We start from the raw sequence: 24,230 nt of genomic DNA, 5'->3' as shown, positions 1-24,230 counted from the left end.
CGAGAAATGTTACGGCGAGATTGTGAAGATTTGTTTACGCAACATTTACCTCAGAACACATTTGTACTCCAGCAATGCAGCACCAAATTCTCTAAAATAGTCGACTCTTGTAAGTGTGCCAAGAGGTAGATTCAGGGTTAATGTACTCGTATCATGGCTTATGGGACCAATTTGAATTTTATTTTTATTTTCTGAGACACTAATTTATGTGAAATTACATGTCACAAGATGTTAATCCACGCCTTAATAAAAACAAGTAATATCCTAAAATATTTTTAATTTGAAGAATCCTTTACCCTTTTAGGACTCATTAAAAAGTGCTAATTTCTCTATCCAGTTGTATTTTAATGTTCAGTTAAAGTAAAGTGTTGTATTTTCTAAACAAAAACTTTTTAGCTTGAAAAATTAGGGTAATCCATTTAGGCTTTAAATGTAAAGTAAAACAATGTATTAAACAATGGTTTTGTTACACCATTATATTTTTTAATTTATAATGTAATGCTTAAAACAATATTAAACCAAAATCCCAAGTTTAATGTATATTTTAAAGGTGTAAGTTGCATAAAATCATATTCTATTAAATATGATGGTCTTTCATTAAATATGTGTATCTTAAAGTTTTTACTATTTAATATTATATCTACACCAATAAACTGTAAAAAAATAAAATTTATACAGATCGCTATTATTAGGACTATCTACGCCTAGATCAGGTGAAGGAGGCAAATATAGTTTTTCATCACTGAATGTGAGACCGTCACCTAGTATATTACTAATGTCATTACTTTGTAATCCACTTGAATTGGTCATTTGAGAAACCCTTTAAGTCAAAAAAACCTACTTTTGGTAAATGTAAAAAATCACTCTCAGATTGGTAATTTTGCACCAAATAATAAAAAACCACAATCTAATTATAGAATTCACTATTAGAATTGTGAATTTACAAATTTTACCTGTTATAAGTATTTAAGTTCATAGAAATATTAAAAATAATTTTTTGACTTATGGGCTTTTAAAAGAAAATGGAGCAAAAACAATGACTTATAGGGTTTTAAAGGAAAATAGAGACACTTGATTTTGATATGGAGGAAAATAAAGTCAGTTAAACAGCTAAAAATGTTTATTATAATTTTACATTAGTAAATCTAACATATAATTATGTTTCATGTTAATATATAAAACAAAGTTCTGGAGTTTTAAGCAATATTTTCTCAATCTATCTCAACATCTCCTTTATTGACAGTTTTCCATGAGAATATTTTGTCGTAGAACATCTTTATTTGTTCATCGTCAGGTAAATAAGGCTTTAATTTTTCAAGGTCATCCATTTTTTTCTTGTTTATTGGTACACAATCCTCTTGATAAGCTTTTTGTGTAGGCAGGTTCAACCTATTACGGTTTGTGTTTTTTATATCAAAAGTGTGTTCAGTTACACCATCAATGAAGTCTTTTGCTTTTACTATACCAGGATTTTCATGTGAATGGGAAAACTGCATGAAATTTGAGATTTTAAAAGAAACCTTTTTTTCTTTGGGCACATCTTTGCCTCGTGTTTCCTGAGAAATTACATTCTTTTTAAAAAATGCAGGCCACCAATCCTTGAAATTTAAAATGTCTTCTGACTCAGGTAGGACCACATAGAACTCATTTTTTAATGAGGCACTTAGGAACATTTCAGCATATTCCTTAACAGTGTACACTCTGTCGCACCTTCTCACTTTTCTTTTAATAACTGAAAAGTCCCTATCGCAGGGCAGAAAAGAATGCCCTCTAATAGGAAAATACTGCTCTACTGTCTTAAACTTTCCTGTGGAGGCCAAGGCATTTGCCAATCTGAGAACTGAGTGGTTTTTATTTTGGCCTCCACATCCGTCAGAAAAAATATGTAAGTGTTCAATCCCTTCTATTAAATGATTTTGAAATGTAGCTCAACAGAAATGAACAGACTTCATTTGGGCCTTTACCACCAATTCCCTCATGATACATAAAAAATACTACACTGTTGTCTTTAAGATTATGGACACAGAAAACACTAACAGTGAGTTGTCTGAGATAAAATGTTTCTTGGACTGGGATAGTTGGTAGCTGTAAATTTTGCATATAATCAATACATATGCCACCAATATTTTCATTAGTAGCAGCCTGTTCCTGAACTTCGTTGATTTTATAGTAAAACTTTTTAGCCCTGCGCTTATGGACTATTTTTTCAGCTACATGGACTCTTTTAGCTATATCATTCAAGAATTTACTTTTAATTTTTATCTCAAGAGCCTCACAAGTACAGCAAGTGTCGACCTGTGGACGACCAAAATGCAGAGTAAAATTTTTCTTTAAATATTTTAAGATAAAATTTGTACCCAATATCAATATCTGGATTCGCCTGTTTAAACAGTTTATAACATCTCAAGAACATTAAGTTTTTCATTCAAGTAGCTATAATCAGTTGTAACCATAGTGTGTTATTTTCACAGGAAAGGAAGCGATATGTTCTTTAACTCTATTGACAAAATTAGTTGGTTTTTGCATTGCCCGGGACACTTTTGCCTCTCATATCCTGAGGATTTTTACCCTCTGTTAGTAGTTTTGTCAATCTCCTGATGCGGTCACTACTTATTCCATGTATATTAGAGAATGCAAGTTTGCATACCTGCTGCTTCCCAGATGGTGTTGATACTTCGTAAATGAATGTATTTCCTCTATCTGGCTTACGTGATATTTCACTTGATTTCCTCCGCCGTTTCTGTTTAACTTCAGTTGCTGCAATCAAAGATTGTAGATAGTTGTCTTGCTCATTTTTAGACCCCAAACTTCTAAAGGTCTCAAATATCCGTTTCCGTTCTTCATCTGCCACTTTTGTGAAGCACTTCCGCCGACACCTGAAAAAAACAACAAATTATTTCTGGGAATATATCTATTTATTTAAAGTTTTTAAAGAGTTTCTTCAATGTTATAGATTATATTGCATCAATTAGGCCATGTTGCAATTGTTTGTGTGAGTGTGTTTAAAATATTTTTCTTCACTTTAACACATCAAATTTATTGGTTTCATATAAGGATAGAAACTTAGTCTATACCAAAGTGTATTGTGAAAAGGATTTTTTAAAGAAAGTTTTAGTTTATTAGTGTTACTCCAACAGTAATAGGTATGCGTATGGTGCGTTCATGTATGTGTGTGTGTGTGTGTGTGTGTGTGTGTGTGTGTGTGTGTGTATATTATATATTAAATTGTGTTTACAGGATAAGAGCTAAAAAAGTAGGCTATCACAAACACAATGATAGAAATTATTGCTATAGCACTATGACAAGCTAAGGTAGAAAAACTGACGTAGTCCATAATAGGACAGTAGTAAATAATAAATGTTTTTACTTCTATCTTTTATAATCTACTATTATATGACATTTAAGAGATATGCACATAAAATATGTACAAATATGTAAGCTTAGTACTTGAACGAACATAATAAAAGTGAAAAATACTTACTTGCAATCTTCTCCTGGAGTTATTTCTGGTACTTCTTTTCCAGTCCAACTTATGTATGAGCTTCCTGAAACTCTGGCTTTTTTAATTATTTCGGCCTTGTACTCGGATTTATTGAGAACACCCTTTTTCCTTTTACGTTTCTGAATCTCTAAATTAACATCTAGCTCATTCATTCTGATAATGATTTTAAAATGTTTCAATTTCGATATTAGACGAACAAAGAAAATAGGCTACTCTTTAATATCCCACCATAACCTCAAACCTGGGCTGGAATTGTTAGTGCAATGTAAACAGCTGATTACTGATCAAGGTGTCAGCTGTTGCTGCTGTTCACTTGAGAAACACTATAAGTCACTGACTTATGGTGTTTCTCAAGTGAACTAAAACTTTGTGGCATTATAAAGTTGGTAAAAAAAAGTCTGACTTATGTTGTTTCTCAGAGGAACTGTGTATTTATATCTGTTGATTGCAAAAATATAAAAAACTAAATTTAGCTAAAAATTGACTTATGGGGTTTTCTCAAATGACCAATTCACTTGTACTTGCAGCCAGCAGAAAAATAGTACTAAATGAATAATTCACGCATTTCTTCAAACACTATAACCTACCAACCACATCCAAAGTAATAAAAGTTACGGATTCCCAAGTGAAAATGAGGTCTACAACTGGTTATATTACTTAATTGTACTTTACTGTCATATTTACAATAGATTAAAGCAAAAACAAGCTTTTATTAAGACAAAAACAACAACAAAACTACAAAGAACCTGGTACACAGTGGCTCGACTATTTTTTAACATATGCAGACAATTCACTCAACTGAAAATTTTGTTGCTCATCAACAAACCAGGAAATTTACTGAAAAAAAAAAAAAAAAAACGGCTGCAATATTGTTTAAAATAGTTCAAACTATTTATAAGAGGTAGCAGCACAATGCAGAACCAATAGAACCCACCGAACTAATCTCATACGTCAGTAAAATGAGACCTAGTACGCCAACCGTGCAGTGCTTGTGATTCGTCCGCTATCGAAGAGAATTTTGAAAAAGTAAAAGAAAAATTCATAAAAAAGCTTACCTCAAAAAAGATGTAAGTTGCAACAAGAAACATTCAACAATGACAGAGTTGGAAATAAATAACTATCAGCCGTTTCTATTTATAATAAAAAGGAATTCAAATTTTCAGCATTGTCATAGGTGTTTACAGACAAAAGATTAAGTTTACTATTGTTTACCGATATTATGAAGATAAATGTTAAAAGCAAACAAAAAGCACTATGAATTAAAATTGTATCCATTAAAACAGAGATGCAACCAGTAGATTTAATATTTATTTGAATTGTAAGTTGTGGTTGATAACTTTTGAGAATGGTGGTTGAGTAAAAAACGTGTACTTGTATGTTACATGTAGTTATACAGACTGACGAATATGAAACTACCATCGTCCATTGTTATTTTAAATATTCTGATTTTCTACTATCATCACAAAAATTATGCATAAATAATTAAAAGTACGATACTTTTAAAAATATCGATTTTATTTATTTGCCAGACATATACCTCTATTGAAACTGAGAGGAATGGATAGATATAACATTTCCTCTTTTGATCGTACACTACGCTACAGAAAGTATTTGTAATCAAACCTTTTACGTAATTGTAACCGACGATGCTTCCCCATTACTATAATATCCACGAGATGTTTGAAATAAAAAAAAATATCCATCCAATTCTACTCAGCTGCAGCCAAAGGACAGACTATTCCAATCATATTCTTCATTTGTGAGCTGGGAATCATAAAATTCAATCAACGTACTCTCTAAATAAATAAAATAACCTTTAATTAAACGTGAATATATGTAGTGCCAATGGTAAGTATTTAAAGTTAAGCTAATCCATGAATTTCATAACTGAATATACATTACAGCCAGGATTCAGACTTTATTGCTAAGATTTTCTCTATGTAAACTATACTAATTTATATAAAATTATATCTTAATGAATTTTTATTAAAACATAATGTTGTTTTAAATTACGGGGACATGAATGTGCAACAAAAATTTACCTTTTACAAACTTTTTATAGGACAAAGAAGTATCTGACAATGCCATCAATATAAATACGCGTCGTCCACCAATACATGACAAGTCCAGTCTCTATCGCTTTAGTAAATCATAAGATGCTTTAGCTTATCAATTGTGCAAACTCAATTGGGTTTAACATAGAGATAAAACTATTGCAACCAAACGTTTTTCTATATAAAATTTCGGTGTTTTGTACCATCGAATCTTAAAGAAGTGTACACTTCAGTAAAAAAAGTATATTTAAAAATAATTTAAATGTAGAACACAAAAAACCAAAATCACACTGGACTGCTGTGAAACCACATTAAAAAAAGCCACGCTAGGTACGGCCTCATAGGTGACGTGGAAACGTGTACATATTATATACAATACAGCATAAGAAAATTTGTAATGGTTTTTTCTCAAAATGGTTAGTGTCATGAAAAAAAGCGTAAGAACAATTTTTGTAGATAATTGCGTGATCTACAATTTTTGTCTGTCATATTGTATCATCTAACTAACCGTTTCGCTAAAAAATAGACCTATTCCACAGTATATTCAAGTCAAATTTAATGAATGATTGGTTTATTTTTCCTCTTTTTCAGTCGTTGCACTCTTATCAGAGTGGCCGTTGTTGATCAGATACAGCTCGAGTGACAAGTTCCGTTTATACTTGGTTGTAAACATATGTTTATTCATCATCATTTTTGAGAAAAAACTATTACAGAACTTTCTTACGCTGTATTATTCATAATAAGCATGACTACTTTGCCTATGATACCATTGGGTTTGTAATATAAGTAAAACTATAAGTCTGCGTGACTAATACATTCACAGTGACCGATAATTTTGTAAATATGATGTTAAGAAACCGGAGTCCCTAATTTTAAGAGACCTAGTGCCCTTGAACAACTTCTGCCTTCCATTCCATTGTTCTTGTAGCCGTTCCGTCTGCCTGCTTTTCTGAGGTCGCACCTAAAGTTAGTCTTGAAAATTTCTTCGTAATGAAAACATCAAGTTATTTCAAATATTCTCTGCTAAAGTTTGTGTTGTTGACATATGTTGCAATTCTGTTTTATTTACACTAAACTTTTTATTTTAAAGTGGATGTGTTACTGTTGATCGTGGAAATATTTTCCATACATTGAAGATCATATCGGCGAAGTTCCCTAAGGAGGTTTTTAACTCTATCATGACTGAACAATTAGGCTTACGGAGTGGAAACTCGACCACCCTTCAACCTCATCACCGGAGCGGCGGAGAGGATGCATCACTCTAGGTCCTGATAGACGTCAGGAAAACCTTCGCCAGAGTGTCTTGTTTACTATACAAACTGACAGAATCACCGCAGCTATCTTCACCATCGGCTCTTCTCATGGCTCTTATCCCTCTCCTCATCTCCATAACGACATAAATTGAATTCTAAATGTAATGATTTAATATAGTAGATTAATGTCTTATGCCTAATGTCTTAAAAATGAGTGAATATTTTTCTTGAATTGTATGTGTGGGCGTAGAGCTGTGTGTGTGTATTTGTGTGTTTGGGTACAGGATTGTATTTAGCAGGCATTGTATATATATTGCGGGCATACATGTACCATGTTCTTGCGAGGTTGTATGCGGTACGTTTTAAATTTAGTAATTTAGTAGTGAGTTTGTATATGTGTGTATAATTACGTTTTAGGACAACAATATAATATTATTTGTAGGAATTTTGAGTTTTATCTATGTTGTATACAATATACGTAATTATTGATTTATTCATGTTCAACAAGTAGTATTTTGTTTCTGTTTAAAAAGTTTATTATTTAAATACCATTTATACATGTATTTCAACTTATCAGTTATCAATTATTTTTCTCTCTCTCTCCTACTTTATTTTAGTACCACTGTATATATTTATTAGTATTATCTATGGAGTGCAAGGCTGTGTGTATTTCGTTCTCTTCGCATCTAATATGGAATATTTGTTTATTTTTTTCATATTGATGTATTGTGTTGAAATGAAAGGATTGTATGAATGTGTGTCTGTAGCAGCGTGGTCTGGTGGCGGGGCGGCGCGCGGCGGTCGCGGCTCAGCTGTGGGGATGTCCGCGGCTGACAGTGACTCCGACCCGGCTTCTCCTACACCTCCCCCATCCACTCCTCCGCCTGATACCGCTCAAGTCCTGCTACATGAACTGTCCCCTTATCCCAAACAACTAAAAGCTGCCCATATTAATGCTCAGTCATTGAGGGGGCACGTGGATGATATCAGTGCTATATTTCGGCAGCAAACTTTTGACATTATTTTAATATCAGAGTCATGGCTAAAGCCGAATATTCCCAGTAGTGAGGTATCAATAAGTGGATACGTTCTCCACAGAAACGACAGAATCAATAAAGGGGGTGGAGGTGTTGCGGTATACACCAAACAAACTTTAAGGGTTAAATTACTGGATGCTTCACCTCAGGAGTACTCGGCTAGACCTGAATATCTGTTCTTAGAAATTGGATTGTCTGGTTTCAGATGCCCAGAACTTCTGGGAGTTTGTTACCGCCCTCCTAAGATTGGTCATCTGGACTGACTTTGAGGATGTTCTTTTGCGCCTGATGCCGTGCTACAGTCGTGTCCCTAATCATGGGTGACATGAACACTGATTTACTCATGAAAACACAGAACAATGATTACAAACAACTGACTACTATGTTCAATTGTTGCAACATGACTATTGTACCACTGGACGCTACACACCACACTGCTGAATCCCACACACCCTATTAGACATTATAAACAGTTAGCGATCTTAATGATATTGTTCACAAAGGGCAACTTCCAATCCCTGCAGTTTCAAAACACGATCTTATTTTCTGTGTGCTTTCCTATAAAACGCCTAAGCCTTTTGAAAGATTCTTGAAATATAGGGATTTTAGGCGTTTGAATGAGGATGTCTTCCTAGAAGATGTACTTCAAGCACCATGGCACTCTGTAGAAACTCAGTCGACCGTTAATGAAATGGTTGCCACATTAAACTCATTGATTCTGTCACTCTTCAACAAGCATGCTCCAATTGTTAAAAAAACGAGTGAATAAAAGGCGCCCAGTGCCTTGGCTCACTCAAGACATTTTAAATTTTAATGGCTCAAACGAGACGCAGTCTATCGGAAAGCCAGGAGGACTGGTGATGCGGTGGCCATGGATCAGTATCGCCGACTCCGAAACAGGGTTAAGCAGAGCCTTCGAAATTCTAGATTGAGATACATCAACACGTTATTTGCTAATAAGAAACAGTCTTCAACGATCATGTGGCGTAATGTGAAAAACGCCTGGGCTTTGGCAAGCAGCCTCTTCAGTCCCAGTCCAAGTTCCCTTGAATGATTTAAATGATTGCTTTCTATTAATTTCTCGACCAAATAATAATGTTGCTCTGCAAAATTATATCAACCAATTACAAAGTCTGCCCCCCCACGAGTATGCATATCCTCTATTCAAATTTAAGCCAGTGATGCAGTTGTATGTCCTGCATGTAATCAACAGAATCAGTACCAATGCAACTGGTGCTGATTGACATATCAATTCGACTGGTGAAACGTGTCTTGTTCGCTATACTTCCATCTCTTACTTTAAATTTTAATGAATCTTTGCGAACTGGTATTTTCCCCTGATATATGGAAGATTGCCCAAATCCGTCCACTAAACAAGATCCCATCACCTACTTTTCCGCAAGACTACAGGCCTATCAGCATCTTGCCTGCTTTATCTAAAGGTCTTGAACGAATAGTGAATTGTCAAATTACTCAATTTATACAATCGCAAAATATTCTTAACATTTATCAGTCTGGATTTCGACAGTATCACAGTACTGAAACTGCGTTATTGAGAATTACAGATGAACATCCGGTTTGCCATGGATCAAAGGCAGTGCTGATTTTTGGGGGGGGGGGGGGGTGGGGGGGGGGGGGGGTGGGGGGGGGGGGGGGTGGGGGGGGGGGGGGGTGGGGGGGGGGGGGGGTGGGGGGGGGGGGGGGTGGAACATTATGTTTCTTGTTTATAAAACTAGTTTCCCTTACTAAAACAATAATACTGTTTTCTCGTTATGGATCAAACTGTCTTGTTTAATTCATACACAAAACAAGAACATTATGTTTCTTGTTTATAAAAACTAGTTAACTGTTTTCTCATTATGGATTAAAGTGTCTTGTTTAATTCATACACAAAACAAGAACATTATGTTTCTTGTTTATAAAACTAGTTTTCCTTACTAAAACAATAATACTGTTTTCTCATTATGGATTAAAGTGACTTGTTTAATTCATACACGAAACAAGAACATTATGTTTCTTCTTTATAAAACTAGTTTCCCTTACTAAAACAATAATACTGTTTTCTCATTATGGATCATACTGACAAAATTATAAATTGACCATTTTTATTTTAACCCATGACAGAAGAATTACGAACGTTTCTTGAGTAATAACAGTTGTATCTAGTATAAAAACTAATTTCTGAAAGGAATTAATAACATTTTTGAATATTTAACTTGACTGTAGATAATGGTAACCAACACTGTAGTCACATTCACATTCAACAATACCTCAATGGCGTGAAAAGTAATTTAAAAATAAAATGTAATATTAAACTTTTAAGCAAATGAGGTATACATGATAATTAAAACAAGTTTATTTTGCATAGGAAAACAGAAATCAGCATTACGTTATATCTGCCGGTGTCCATAACAGCGCTATCAGCAAGGCATCTCATTCCACGTTATGCTTCCTTGTAGTAGTTCGTCGAGAACTGTTATGTGAAGTTACAGGACACAAGATGTTAATCAACACCTCAATAAAAACATTTAACATCGTTAGATTTTTAATTTGAAGAATCCTTGACGTTATCTCCTTTACATCAATCACAATAACTCCTTATTCTTTTATTAATTTTATAGTCTTACATAAACCTTAATCGTTAAAAGTAAATTATTTTTGTTTAGGAATACTTAAAACGCTGTTCTTGTTAGTTTGAATATGAAAGGGCCTTGTCAAGGAGTTGAATTTTTAAGTTTTAAGTCTGTACGTATATATTTTTTCAAAACATATTTTTCTTTAAGGTACATACACATACAGTAATAATGTCTGACAGTGAGTACTTAATACATTTATATTGAAGATTTTTCAGCTATTGAGCTATTGATTTGTTACTAAGGTATACTAGTAGGTAAATATATACGCACGTATCATAAATATAAAAAGATAATAGGCGCTATCTGGGCTTGAATTTAGGGAGAATGTTTTCATTTTTTCACCAGAAGTGCGGAGTGGCGCTACTGATGGCCAGGGGCATTTGCGATCGGTACTTTCCCGACCTCAGATCACGTGCCAGACCGTCTGATGTTGGAAAGATTGCACGATTTGGGGTCCTGTATATCTGTATGACCAGTCATGATAATTTATTACAATCTAATATCACAATTAAATCCCAAGGTACTTTATTTCACAAACAGGAACGCTACATATTCTACTTGGTATTTTCTGATTTTCATCGTATTAATTCATTAATCCGGGTAAAGATAAAAACCACAAGTTTTGATCCAAACCTTTTTTAACTATTATATAACTGTCCGGGTGGATGTTAAGAACCTGATAGTTTATAGGGGAATACACTTGATGATGGACCAGACAAATAAATGTCATGATTACTGTCCAGAATGTACATACCAGAGTTGGCTCATACCGCAGACTCTTGAAACTCATCTTCAATGTCATTTGTGTTCCAACATTTCAGCATAGCAAACATATCGCTCCTGTCACTTTTTTCTAATTTATGAAATGCAGGTTAAATTCATTTAAGCATAAAGTTAGTGTAAACCTAAACAGGGCAGTTCAAGCTCAATGAAAGTAACAACTTCACAAGCCATGTTTGTATGATTAATCAGCAATGTACCACAGAAAACCAGTGCTAGTGACTTTTAGAACTATAACAATGTGGAACATCCGTTACCAATTTAATTATTTTGGTTAAAATAAAATAAAGTTAAACTCTCTGTATTTTCACAGATGTCTGCAGACAAAGATTAAGTTTAATAATTGTCTGTTACAATTAAAAAGAAAGTGATAAAAGCAAAAACAATTTAATATGGGCTAAAATTACATTCATTGACAACGAGATGGACTAGTTTATTTAACATTTATTATATTTTCTGTTTTGGATGCTAACTTTTGAAAATGGTTAAATTAAAATGTGCTTCTATCATGTACTTATACAGTTTCAAAAAATCCCGCGACACTACTACCATCCGTTACTATTTTAAAGATTCTGTTTATCTAGTAAAGCCACAAAAATAATAATTTAGATCAATAAATTTACTTACTTATAAATACTTTAGAAATATTGAAGCAATCCATTTGACAGGCATACCTTTATTTAAACTCAGAGGAATACATAACATACATTTAACATTTCCTGTTTGATCGTACACTACGCTACAGCAAGTATTTGTTATCAAACCTTTTACATAATTGTAACCGACTATGCTTCCCCATTACTCTAATATCCTACACGAGATGTTTGGATCAAAACATGTATCCTTCCATTTCAACTCAACTACAGCCAATGGGCAGACTATTCCAATTACATTTTTCATTTGTGAGCCGGAAATCACATTATTCAAAGCATATACTGTCAAAATAAATAAATAATAACCTTTAATTAACGTGAATATGTAGTGCCAATGGTAAGTAATTGAAGTTAAGGTACTCCAGGAATTTCATAACTTAATATACGTTACAGCCAGGATTCAGGCTTTATTGCAAAGTGCTTCTATTCATTTATATTTTCTAAATGAATTGTATAAAAAAGTGATGTTTTAAATTACAGTGACATGATGTGGAACATAAATTACATTTTACAAACTTTTTCTAGAAAAATGAATTTTCTGGCAATGCCATAAATATAAGTACACCTCGTCCACCACAGATGACAGACCCAGACTCTAGCGCGTTAGTAAATCATAAAATGTTATAGCTCCATCAATTGCACTTGGCGGTTGCCTCTTAAGCTCAATTGCTTTTAACATCGGGATAAAACCATTACAACCAGCCGTTTCCTCTATAAATTGTCCGCGTTTACTACTATGGAATCTTGAAGGTGTGTACAATTCAGTAAAAAAACATTTATTTTAAAAATAAATTTAATGTAGACACATTAAAACAAAATCACATACAGTAGTCCTAACCTAAAAATTAAAATTTCATATTTACACAAAACATATCTTTACAACAAACTACATTTTTCAGGTAGCAATGAATATAATACCTTGACTTTATACATACGATATTCAATTGATTAATAATCACAAAGAGCATTTAAAATAGTAGTTTGGGGCATTTTAAAACAGGTTATAAAAATAGCTGAAGTGGAAATAACTGAATAGGCCGATATATTTCTTAAACATTGTTTTATAGGTAAAAACCACAGTGAAGGTAATAACTTTAGTTTTGCACTATTATTCTTCTTGCAGTCTCAAATAAGAGTAAAATCAATATTATTGTATGCTTCAAGATACCGGATGGTTGAACTTTAAAGGTTAGATAAGGTAAAACCTAAACAGATGTGAACGTTTTTATTGAATAATAGAAGTTATTGTATTACATTTAGTTTTTTATTCAACCCTAGATCATAAACATCGGTCCGTAAATAATGTGATATATGAATCGTCACATTCCAAATCGTCCAACAGTATGTCCACTTTCTTTGGAAAGCGAAGTTTAGGTAGTTTATTGGAACCTGTACTCTCACTGTATCAGAATTATTTTTGGAGTACCGATGGCTTTAGCGGTCTAAGTCGTTGAACTTTGGGTCTGAGTTTGAGTAGCGCTTGTTCAAATCCTGACCGTTGCACATTTTATCAGTACCATCGACCTTGTACTGTATCGACTCTTCACCTTATTCTGTTTGATCCACGCACCGGCCAGTGGTCCATGAGGTCGGACAGAGTAAGTCTTAAAAGGGGATATCTCCTTTTAATAAAAAAAAAACAGAATCAAATCATTTCTATTCCAAAACGACCTCATTCTATTTAAAATTAGTAATAAAATTTGCAGCTATTTTCAAAATGTCTTTTGTCTACAACAATTCAAAGATAGCTGACATAAAATGTAAATATCAAACTGTCTTATATTCAGCTTTGTAGTATGCAGACACATCCTTCCAGTTCCAAAGTGTCATTTGTTTCAGTAACGGAATTTTGACGATGCATGAAAATAGAAAATATAACTGAAGATAATCTTTCTTTCTTTGCGTTATGCTAGTACCTTTCCAAATCATTCACGTTTTTTTGCTGATTCTTTAAGTCGTTTTATGTTAATCTCTCTACAAAACGTGCTGTTTTAAAATAATAAAGTATAAAGTTTGCATTTCAGTGTTTAGTGAAACAAAAACCTAACAATAAGCAGATGAAAGGTCAAGAAAAGATTTACGTTCTCTAAGCTGGAAAGGTACAACGAGCGACAGAAATTAAATCTAGGAAAATACAGTTTAATGTACAAAAAGAAAATGTAGAATAAATAAGAAAAAATATACTATTGCAAGCAATTGCCTGCTTAGTCTACTTGCCATATTTAAAAAGACCGAATTGAAAAGAACTAAAATGCTAGACATTTACAAGTGTCACTAATGTTTTTATGTAATAAGTTTAAATTGTCCAAGGTAAAAAATGTATTATTCATTTGAATCTCCTACGACATGGAGTTAGAAATTATAGGAAACACGTAAATGAAGTTAGCACACATTTTACATTCCAATATCTTGACAAGGTGTTAAGAAAAAGTTCAAGTTTGTTAGAAAAAATGAGCCAGAGTGTTTAATCGACATTTTAGTACAGACTCGTTAACTACTGATAACCATGGAGGTGACAATCGATCCCAAGCGATGGCGGACAGAGAGGTGCTGTGAAACAGTTTATCGAAAAAAAATTTAGTTCCTTTGGAAAAACCCTTTTGAAGAGCAGATCACTCGTGGACACTTCACTTAATGAGCCATTTAACTATTAATTATATTTACGATGAGTACAATAAAACCATAGTAAATCATATTAAAATTACGAACGAACTCTTAAGACATAATGGGAATTAGATCGCTAGCAAATGCCCAACGGTCAAAATACCTTCAATGTAAAAAAAGATTAAAGTCTGGAGAAAACTGTACAGTGGGATATAATGTGCACAACTAGAGAGTATAATTATTTTATGTTTTACTGAAGGAAACCAATGAGGTTAAAATTAAATTCACCTTTGATTGTTAATAAACATTTGGTACTGCCAAAAGTTACAGATTAAGCTTCTTGTTACAGCCGTCAATTCTAATAATATTGATTTTTCTATTGATTTGAGACTGCAAGAAGATTGAGCCAAATTTGAGTTTTTTTATCTTTACTAATTTTTTATATTAAAAAAAATCTAATAAAACGCAAACAGACACACGGTAAACTAAGCATTCTTAACCCATGTTTGTATTTCATTTTTTGTTTGCCTCAGCCTGAAGAAATTTATATTTGATTGAAAACATGTAAATCTCAATCAATATTTGTTTAGTCTGTTTACGAAACTGACCAGATTAATTGTTTTAAAAACTATACGAGGTGTGATGAAAAATACAGTAAATAATTCTTTATTTCAAAAACAATAAAATTACATAGAATTCAATTTAAACTCCTTTAAAATTCTGTCCTTGGCTGGCAACGCTCTTATTCCAACGTTTAATCTATGACGGAAACATTTCTGGAAGGCCTCTTTCGGAAGGGCTTTTAGCTGTTGGGTGGCCCTCTCAATGTCAGTAATGGTGCCCAAAAGGAATGGCGTCAGCAGTTGCAGCTGTAACAATTCATTCACCGTATTTTTTTATCACACCTCGTAATTCTTCTTGGAGTAATAAAAACGTTTTTATATATTCTTCGTTCAGGGCACCCTTGATAGTTAAATAATTAAAACAGATTATTCGACATAAACTAATTGTATCGCCTTCAAATGTTTAATATGTATTTCTCTATACTTCAAATTTTTACTGGTTTTAATCACAGTTTGTTAAATTATTTTACAAGGTTTAAGACATTATCTATTATTTTTAACGATTCATGTTAATTATATACTTTATTCTTACTATCATAAAATTCTTATTGTGAACTATGAAAATAAAATTGAACGATATCTAATGTATTAAATATTTCAATACCTGAATATTTTAATATAGCTTTATTGTCTTTGTATAGCTAAACAAACATATTTAGTAAAAAACATGTTTGTATAGAAAACATGTCAGTTCAAAATTATGTTATTGGACAAACAAAATCAATAAGCCAAGTTAAATTAGTTTTTACGAAATAGCTTTAAATCTATTTTAAAACATGCTACATAGAAAGCCCAATCTGACCTACGAAGGGGTAGGGTTCACACATTAAACTGTTGAAGTATCCAATGGGATTAAAGTTGACGTTATAGTTGTACTCATATGATTTAAAAACATTCCTGAATTAAATCTGTCATTAACCACTGTTCGGCAAAATAAACGTTTATCAACGCCTTTATAACGAAAAACAGTCGACGTTATACATATATAGTTTACTACACTCAACTTAATTCATGTTTTTCGATTTATGCAAATTGAACCATTACTTTAAATACATTGACAAATTTAAAACTATATATTTATTTACACTATACAACATCACATATTTCATTATACAAGAGTTTCATTCAAATCAAATCTACAGTCATGTGATAAAGGAAATAAAAAAACACAAGGAAAGCATCAATTTTCGTTTTGAATTGTCCGCAAAGAATTGTTTTACGATTTGTCTTAAAACGTGCTTTATATGAAAATGGAGTTTTCATTCAGGACTATACTTAAAACTATATTTTAAAATATTCAAAACGTTTTATATTTCACTTGAACACTTGTTCTTTACATTGTAAAGACAACGCGCTCATTTTATTTTTTTAATGTAATAATATATCTAGAATTAAAACTTATTTCTATTTAAAAAATATAATTATCTAAAATCACACGCACGCTCAAATATTTCATGTTACAAATAAAGAAAGTATACTTTATTAAAAATAGCAACGTTTAAAGTTGAAACGTACGGTATTAACATAAAATGTTAAGGAACTTTCTATAAATCGTGCTAGGCTCAATAAGTTGTTATATTTTTAATACATGGGCAGGTTTTATAAAAATGTTTGTAAATTTTCATTCTTTGGATTGGGTAACCATAACTCTACTGAGTGCGAACAGGTAGTACAGTAGGAGGCATGTTGCTGTGTGCGTGACCGGAGCGTGCCAACGTTGTACAGTCATGCGTAAAACATCGATGTGTAAAATATCGGAAAGATACAGATGGGCGCGATCTGCGCGCGCGGGCCGGCCGGTCACCTTACAGTATGTCTTTTCCAAAATCATCGGGCTTTCCCTTAGAGGCCATCCCTTCGGTATTTCCCGTGACCCAACAGGAAAGAAGTAGAATGTCTACTTATGCATTCAGTTTCCTCGTGGTCATAAAGAAAAGGTACTCCGATAGTTCTTTAAATACATTACAGAATGACAGTGCGTAGATTGATGGTTAGTACAACCTTGACCCCGTGCACAGAACGCTTTGCCTATCTGTAAGCGGTAGTAGTGACTAGTCTATGTTTGCAAAAAGGGACACAGATCTCTCCCGTGAAAAGGTCACATGCACAGCTACACACCTACTGTAATATCCGATCGTCATATAAAATTATTACATTTAAAAATTCAATTTACATTCTTCAAAATGTTTGCGTGAATCGCATTGAACTTGTTTCATTTGTTCAGAATTTTTTATTTTAAATAAAATGTAAACCTTTTAAATCGAATTGTCTAGACTATGTCACAGCTGTGACTGTGTTTGCTGCCGGGACAGCACTGCTGCTGCTGGCTCAGTAAACTGTTGGTGCTGATGTTCACTTCGGTTTTCTTGCTGAGACAACCATCCGACTGCGACGCAGTCACCGGAGATATCCTGTCATCCCTGGACTTCCTTCCTTCCTTCGTTTTTCGTTCCTCCTTCGATCTCCTTTCGACCCTCGGCTTCCGGTCCTCTTTCGGCTTCCGATCGTCCCTGGGTGGCACTATAACCTGGATGGATGGTCGCCGCTCCGCCGCCTCTCGAATCTCCGGGCAGGGTGAAGAGGTCCGTCGCCGGCATGGGCTGTGAGAGCCCGCGCACTCCGGCACGAGAGACGACTGCAGAAAATTGCCAGTGTGCACTGCAATCTCCGAGGTCGACCGGAACTCTACAAAATTATAAGACATATATTAATTTTAAAGATTTAACGGAACTCATACTTTACTCACCCCCATATGTACAACAATAGTAACAAAATAGTGCTACTTTTACTTTTTATACCCACACTATTCGTGTGCAAAAAGGCATGTGCAAAATCTCAGATGCCAGGAACATGATTTAAATCTTAACAGCTGAGCGTTAGCGAAGCCTTTTGTCACAGGCCAGGCAAATTTATAATCAGTTTATTTGTCGACCTTTAAATTGTCCTGTACACTTAAATTTTCGCAAGAAGCTTAACTTCTATACAGACAACCTGGAGTTCAATGACAGTGCTTGCCCTTCTATGGAGTTTGGCAGAGGATCAGCGAATACTAACTTACCGGAAGATATCTCAAAAATTGAAATGATCTATATACTTGAAATTTTATTTTTTGCTAATGCTAAAAAATAAAATTCCTAGGGCTGGCACAATTCCTATTCTATTTTCTGTAAAATGTCTCGAAAATTATGGATTAGGTATAGACTTGAAATTCTGTATGTAACTTCATTACTCTATAGGTAACGTCATATTTGATGATTACACAAGTCCTACTATTGGGGTTGGTTGACTGTTATAATAGCCTAACTGTCCACAGAATATTTCTAGAAGAAAAAATGGACTTTATTTACTTACTTAGCGCCAAATTAGTGTTTTAGATATATTGTACTACTATTAAATGAACAATAAAACGTGTTTTCTGCACCTCTATTGTCCGGTCGGAGTTTGACGGGCGAGTTATCGATGGAGCGACGGGCCACCTCCTGGAAGGTGACGGGCGAGTAGACACGGGTCCTGTCCTCCTGTAGGTGCTTGAGATTGTCGGCACAGCGCTCCCACTCTGGCGCCTCGACACCCTCTCTGGCGGGGATGTGGCGGGATAGAGGCGCTCGGTGCTCTCTTTCTACTAGCCAATAGGTCTTCATGTTGCCTATAATCCTCACCAAGATCAGAGCCTCTTCTTCCGGATAGAGTTTCATAATTATTATTTTTGTATAATATTAAAGTTTACTACTTCATTCTGTAATGTATTAAAATCAACAATTGAGCAATGTATATGTTGTTATTTGAACATAGATTAGTCAAAAACTAAAACAATTAAGGCTTACCATTTTCATTGAAATTCTCATTAGAGTTTCGTCACTGTGTAACAAATATACTGCATCATGATTTTCACCTTGCGTATACGATCGCATTACAGTATTACATGTTGAATATACTGTATATGTAATATGTGATACTGGAGGAACTAAAAGAATAATAATTAAAAAATATTGATTCAGTCAATATAAACAATAAGAAACTAAAACCCCTTTTAAACATTTTATATTGTACACACATGTATCTCCATTAAGTCATCTTCAGTTTAAAACTTAACGCGTCTACAGCATTAAATTTAAAGAAGGATATTAGTTTTTTTTACTTTTTTATATCTATATATATAAAAATGAATGTTTGTGTGTTTGTCCTTTATGGAATCGTGAACTATTTGAACGATCATTATGAAAATTTGTATGTATATGTATTTTTCCACGGAGAAGGTTTATATGCTATGCCCATTGATGTAACTCGCCACCAAGTGACGCTGCAAAAGATAATAGTCTTTAAAGCGCCTGCACATTACTAACTGCAATTACCTGACAGTTATGTATATTAAATAACCAAATACTGTTTGAAGGCGCTAAGTTATGATGGGGAATTTCTCTTTAAGATAAATTTCTGGTTGAACTTAAAAGCTTGAGTGTTGGACTACTTTATAATAAAGTAAAGGTACGTGTACAATAGCTATAAATATACGGACACTTTCTTGGTCGTGGCAACAAGACAAACTCTACATCGGTGTTGGAAATCTAATTGACTCGTACCAGAAGTGCACATACACGGGCAAAGCTTACGTAGAGCGTGCGAAGCAGCGGGAATCAGCTAGTTGATTATAAAGATGATCTTACGTTGTGGAGTTAATATTATAATAATGAAGTCATCTACAATTTCCAAGAATTGGAATTCTTACAGTATGCGATCTTTACATTTCTGAATCAATTATGTACACTGCAATCCCCCATTACATTTTAACATATACACAATACAGAAATATACACAAGACAAACAAAAATATAGTTGAATAGTTATGGGTTTGATTATCAACAGAACCTTCACCATCAAATGTTTTAACAATAAAAAATCAGTACATTGTTAAAATTATTAACAAAACACATGCACAAATAAAATAATTTAAAATTAACTTTATTATAATTATTTGCTGTAGATTATACATTTAACATTTTATAGAAATTGATATTGCAACAGTTAATTTACATTACAACAATAAAGTACGATTATTATCATTACTATTAGTAAAAAGCGATTTGAAATGAGTTAATAGGATTTTTAAATGTGTGTCTTTTTGGCTAGGTGTTACAAATATACAGTTTTTACATAATATTTGATTATATAACAATTTAACAATATTTTATGAATTTGTTCTTCTGGTCAAAATTTTAAAATCTAATAAAATGTATTAAATTTAATTATAAATATTATGACTACTAGATTATAAAATAATATGTTAGTTAATAATGTAGATAAAACTGTTGTAATGGAAAGTTAATGATGCCGTAAAGTTGTAAAAGATGAAAAGTTTGTCATGCATCATAACAGCTGAAAGCTTACATCTGCATTATTCTTCATTATTCATTATTCTTTCCATATTTTCGTAATCATATTAGTTGTTATATTAAAAACACACGGTTTAAAAACTTCAACCGTCTGGCATCTTTAAATGTGATACGATTACATTTTTTTTTCTTGACTTGAAACTCCAAAAAAATATTTGAATATTTTATCTTTATTATTTTCTGAAATAAAATAAATAAAACCTAAAAACACATTCAGACAAACAAATGACAAATTAAGCTTTTCTGACTCATGTTCATATTACACTTTGATTTGCCTTAAACTGGAGAAAGAACCCCAAAATATTGCCGGAGAGTTCGTAAAAACCCTGTATTTATGTTACAAAGGCCTGTTTCACGAACACGAATACATTGTTTTTAGTTACTACTTACAAATACTGTAAGTTACTAAACTTCTTATTTTAAAATTAACGTATTGTGCGATGGTGGATTGATTTAACGATTCCCCATCTCAAGTTCAACCCCGTTTGGAGCACTAACCTACTTTTGAACAGTATTATGTTGTTTCAAAACCTTTAGTTACTGCAGCACTAATTTTGGCGACCTCTCACCTTTCCCCTTAACCTGTATCTCGCCGCGCTCCTTGACCACGTACTCCGGCGGCAGCAGGTCCCGCGTGCTCTGGGAGATGTGGATCCTCATAGCCTCGCTGGTCGACTCCATCCTGGAAGCCGTGTTGACGGAGTCGCCGAACAGGCAGTACCGAGGCATTTTCAGCCCGACTATCCCGGCGACCACGGCTCCGGAGTGTACACCCACCCGTATCTGGAGGTGTGACCCTGCGGCATATCGACGTGAAAGAATGCTGCTTAATATTTTATTCCCATACTGTATTGTTATCATCATACTATACTACGTCAGTGTTTCTAAGCTCGCGTTAATTAAAGTTTCAGTTCACATCTGAAAAGTTACTTTGACGCCGACAGGCCTCTCGTACGAGTAGTTAGCAGCTATCAGAGGCGCAATAAATAGCCAAGGCATCCATGTATTAGAAAAACCAGAAAAATAAATAAAAACTTTTTCAATATTGTGGTAATTTAGACAATAAATTGTCATGTTTTTAAGTGCATATAAATTATTACAAAGCAATTAATGTTATAATATAATACAGTTATACTGGACTGCAGAGCAGAAACCAATGCGTTCATAGTTGAATGTTGCATGTTAGTACTGTGTGGTGCCTCGTTCTCATGCACAGGCTTCTGTGGCCCGTGTGAGAATATTTCTTAACTAATTTATATAGAAATATAAATTTATTATACAACTTATATCTTAAAAACTCAAATTGAATTGGATTAAATTCTTTTAAAATTAATAATATGTCTTTTGTTAATTTTGTTTACATAATAAATAATTTTTATTTGATGTGATTGTTTGCGTATATATCTAGGGGGTTAGTACATTTGCATACTTCTTTAGGATTTATAAAGATAGGCACGAAGTTCTCTACTTTCTGTTTGATTTATCCTGTAACTCGAAAACGTTTTGTATTATTTGTAACATTTTACTTTTCTTTTATTTTAGATGGTTCCTTTAACTGAAACCATATGATATAAATATAATACAGTTATCCACCAACAAAATCAAACCAGACTAGAAAGGGATCCCTAGTTTTTTACAGTTTAAATCTAGTTTCCTATATAAAACAATCCAGGTGATACTCAGGCAAATTTAGTAATGTTTCGATAACATTTTAGTTCAGTTGTAGTCGTGAAAACCCATTGAAATTTAAATTTAGAGCTCTGTCACTCAGGAAAGTATATATGTGTAGCAAAAAAAGCCGTGGTAAAAGCTCTCACTACGTTCTATACATTCAGAAACACCCTGTAGAATAGTAATGAAGTATTATACTTAAAATAACCACGCGGTTAAGTGTTTAATGTACGCCACGCATTATTTAATATTGAGGCAAAATATAAGGTACGATTATCACTTTTAATTTGTGGTTTATAATTGCTTTATCAAGTATATTCTTGAGATATAGGATTTAATATAATGAAATAATTGAAAATAATGTTTTAGAAAATAATGAAATGTAAATATGTTTAAGAAAATCCGTTAGCTAATAAAGTACAATTTAATAAAACTTAACTGTGTTTTGAGTGAATGTGACTACCACTACAGTCTTAATTATGAGGCATTTACGAAACTCCTCAAATTGACGATGTTCAGGAAAGATGATCTTATATAAACGATCTTAAAGTTTAAAGCGCCCGAGATAAAAAGTTTTTCGAACGCGTCTCGTTTGAGTTGTCACATCATCGCAAACTCTCTCATTTAACTTATCTCACTTCTGCGGAGTGTCAATGTAAACTAATCTTAACTTATTCTTGCCAAATGATTAAAATGTATTTGTTCATCTGTGTCTGTAATTGATTTTCAAAGTAAAGTTTATTGATTTCCTGATTAGAGGGGCACTTTATAATCTGTGTTGATTAATGTGTACCCCAAAACATGCAAACGTTGGAACGAAACAATGTCAAGGCCGACACGTACTTCGCATTCACAGCGTTGAGATCACGTCCAATAATCAACGAATTAGACTGTACTGTCACTGGAAATTTCCATGCTGATCGAAGCAGAACTTGAGACTAGTCAAATGAAACAGTCTTGTTTCGATGTTCTCACTTCTTACATCCACGATAAGTGACTTTGGCGTACATAATTTACCATACTTCAACGTAAAGGAGTCATACCTTATGCGATGCTCTGTTCTTTACCTCTTCAAGTTTTTCAAAAATAACGTTATTGTTACAACAACAGAGTACATAAAAGGATCGAGGTTAGTAAGATTAATTGGCAGTTATCTTTCACGATCATCGTTTTTTAAAGTTATGACTTCACTTAGTGTATCATTCTAGTCAGCGAAATGATTATTTTCAATTGCTATAATATTTTCAAAAGATAATACATATACAGACCTACAAACATTGACGTATTACATACGGGTTAGAAGTTAAATACTTTTTCTACTAATTTAAAGGATATCTTTTATTTAGAGAATATTCCACAAGAATATTTTTAGTTTTGTGACTTTTCCAGAATAGACTATTGGGTAGCAACTGAAAATGTTTCAATAGGAACACATATTTTACATAATATCATATTAAAAGATATTGAAAATATAAATCTGCAAACAAAGGTCTTATATCTAAAACTGTCGAGAGAGATTGAAAAGTTTTGCCATGTATTTTATGTTTTATAATAATAATGACCATTAATTATGGTAAGGAGTAAATGTATATTTAAACCAAACATTAAACCTGTAACAATTTGTATTGTAACAATACAAATGGATTGAAAAAACACTTTATTTTGTTTTTATTCGCATTTAATTTAGTAGTTTAGAACATTAGTTTCGCCCAATTGAACATATGGGATTATTTCAACTAGAAAGTCAATAGAAAATTAAGTTTCGGAAAGCCATAACAGTTCTAAAAAAAATTAAAAATGAATTACTAGTTGAACAAGCTTACACCTGAACGCTAGAAAGAAAATATCCCTCAAGATAGTATCTTTCAGTAAAAGATAAAGGTCTAGAGTATCAGATCACAACATTTTTTGAGAGAGCTTATTATATTACAATCTTACACAAACATGTTGTCCTAGGTGGGGAACTCGTCCCTCTCACTCCCTATCCCACCACGCTCACTCTCCATCCCTCTCTCACGCTCACTCAC

At 33.2% G+C, this 24,230-nt stretch overlaps 2 protein-coding genes across 2 annotated transcripts in view; both read right to left on the bottom strand.

Moving 5' to 3' along the window:
- Positions 1 to 2,509: 2,509 nt before the first annotated feature.
- LOC124358411 lies at positions 2,510 to 3,771 on the bottom strand. Its single transcript, XM_046810711.1, has 2 exons — positions 3,482 to 3,771; positions 2,510 to 2,876 (listed from the first exon to the last, which is right to left on the bottom strand). Exons 1-2 carry the CDS (start codon positions 3,652 to 3,654, stop codon positions 2,510 to 2,512), a joined length of 540 nt encoding a protein of 179 aa, XP_046666667.1. The 5' UTR covers positions 3,655 to 3,771.
- An 11,873-nt stretch (positions 3,772 to 15,644) lies between these two features.
- The window catches only part of LOC124358410 (soluble guanylate cyclase 88E-like), a 74,026-nt gene continuing 65,440 nt past the window's right edge, over positions 15,645 to 24,230 (bottom strand). The window contains exons 11-13 of the mRNA XM_046810710.1: positions 21,102 to 21,329; positions 18,564 to 18,788; positions 15,645 to 17,827 (exon numbers count right to left, since the gene is read on the bottom strand). Coding sequence (XP_046666666.1) covers positions 17,412 to 17,827; positions 18,564 to 18,788; positions 21,102 to 21,329 — 869 coding nt within the window. The 3' untranslated portion in view covers positions 15,645 to 17,411. The remainder of the gene's footprint in view (positions 17,828 to 18,563; positions 18,789 to 21,101; positions 21,330 to 24,230) is intronic.

The sequence above is a fragment of the Homalodisca vitripennis genome, chromosome 3, assembly GCF_021130785.1.
Source record: "Homalodisca vitripennis isolate AUS2020 chromosome 3, UT_GWSS_2.1, whole genome shotgun sequence".
NCBI classification, from domain to species: Eukaryota; Metazoa; Arthropoda; class Insecta; order Hemiptera; family Cicadellidae; genus Homalodisca; species Homalodisca vitripennis.
The sequence above is the reverse complement of the archived record's forward strand: the minus strand, read 5'-3'. Positions and strand labels throughout refer to the sequence as shown.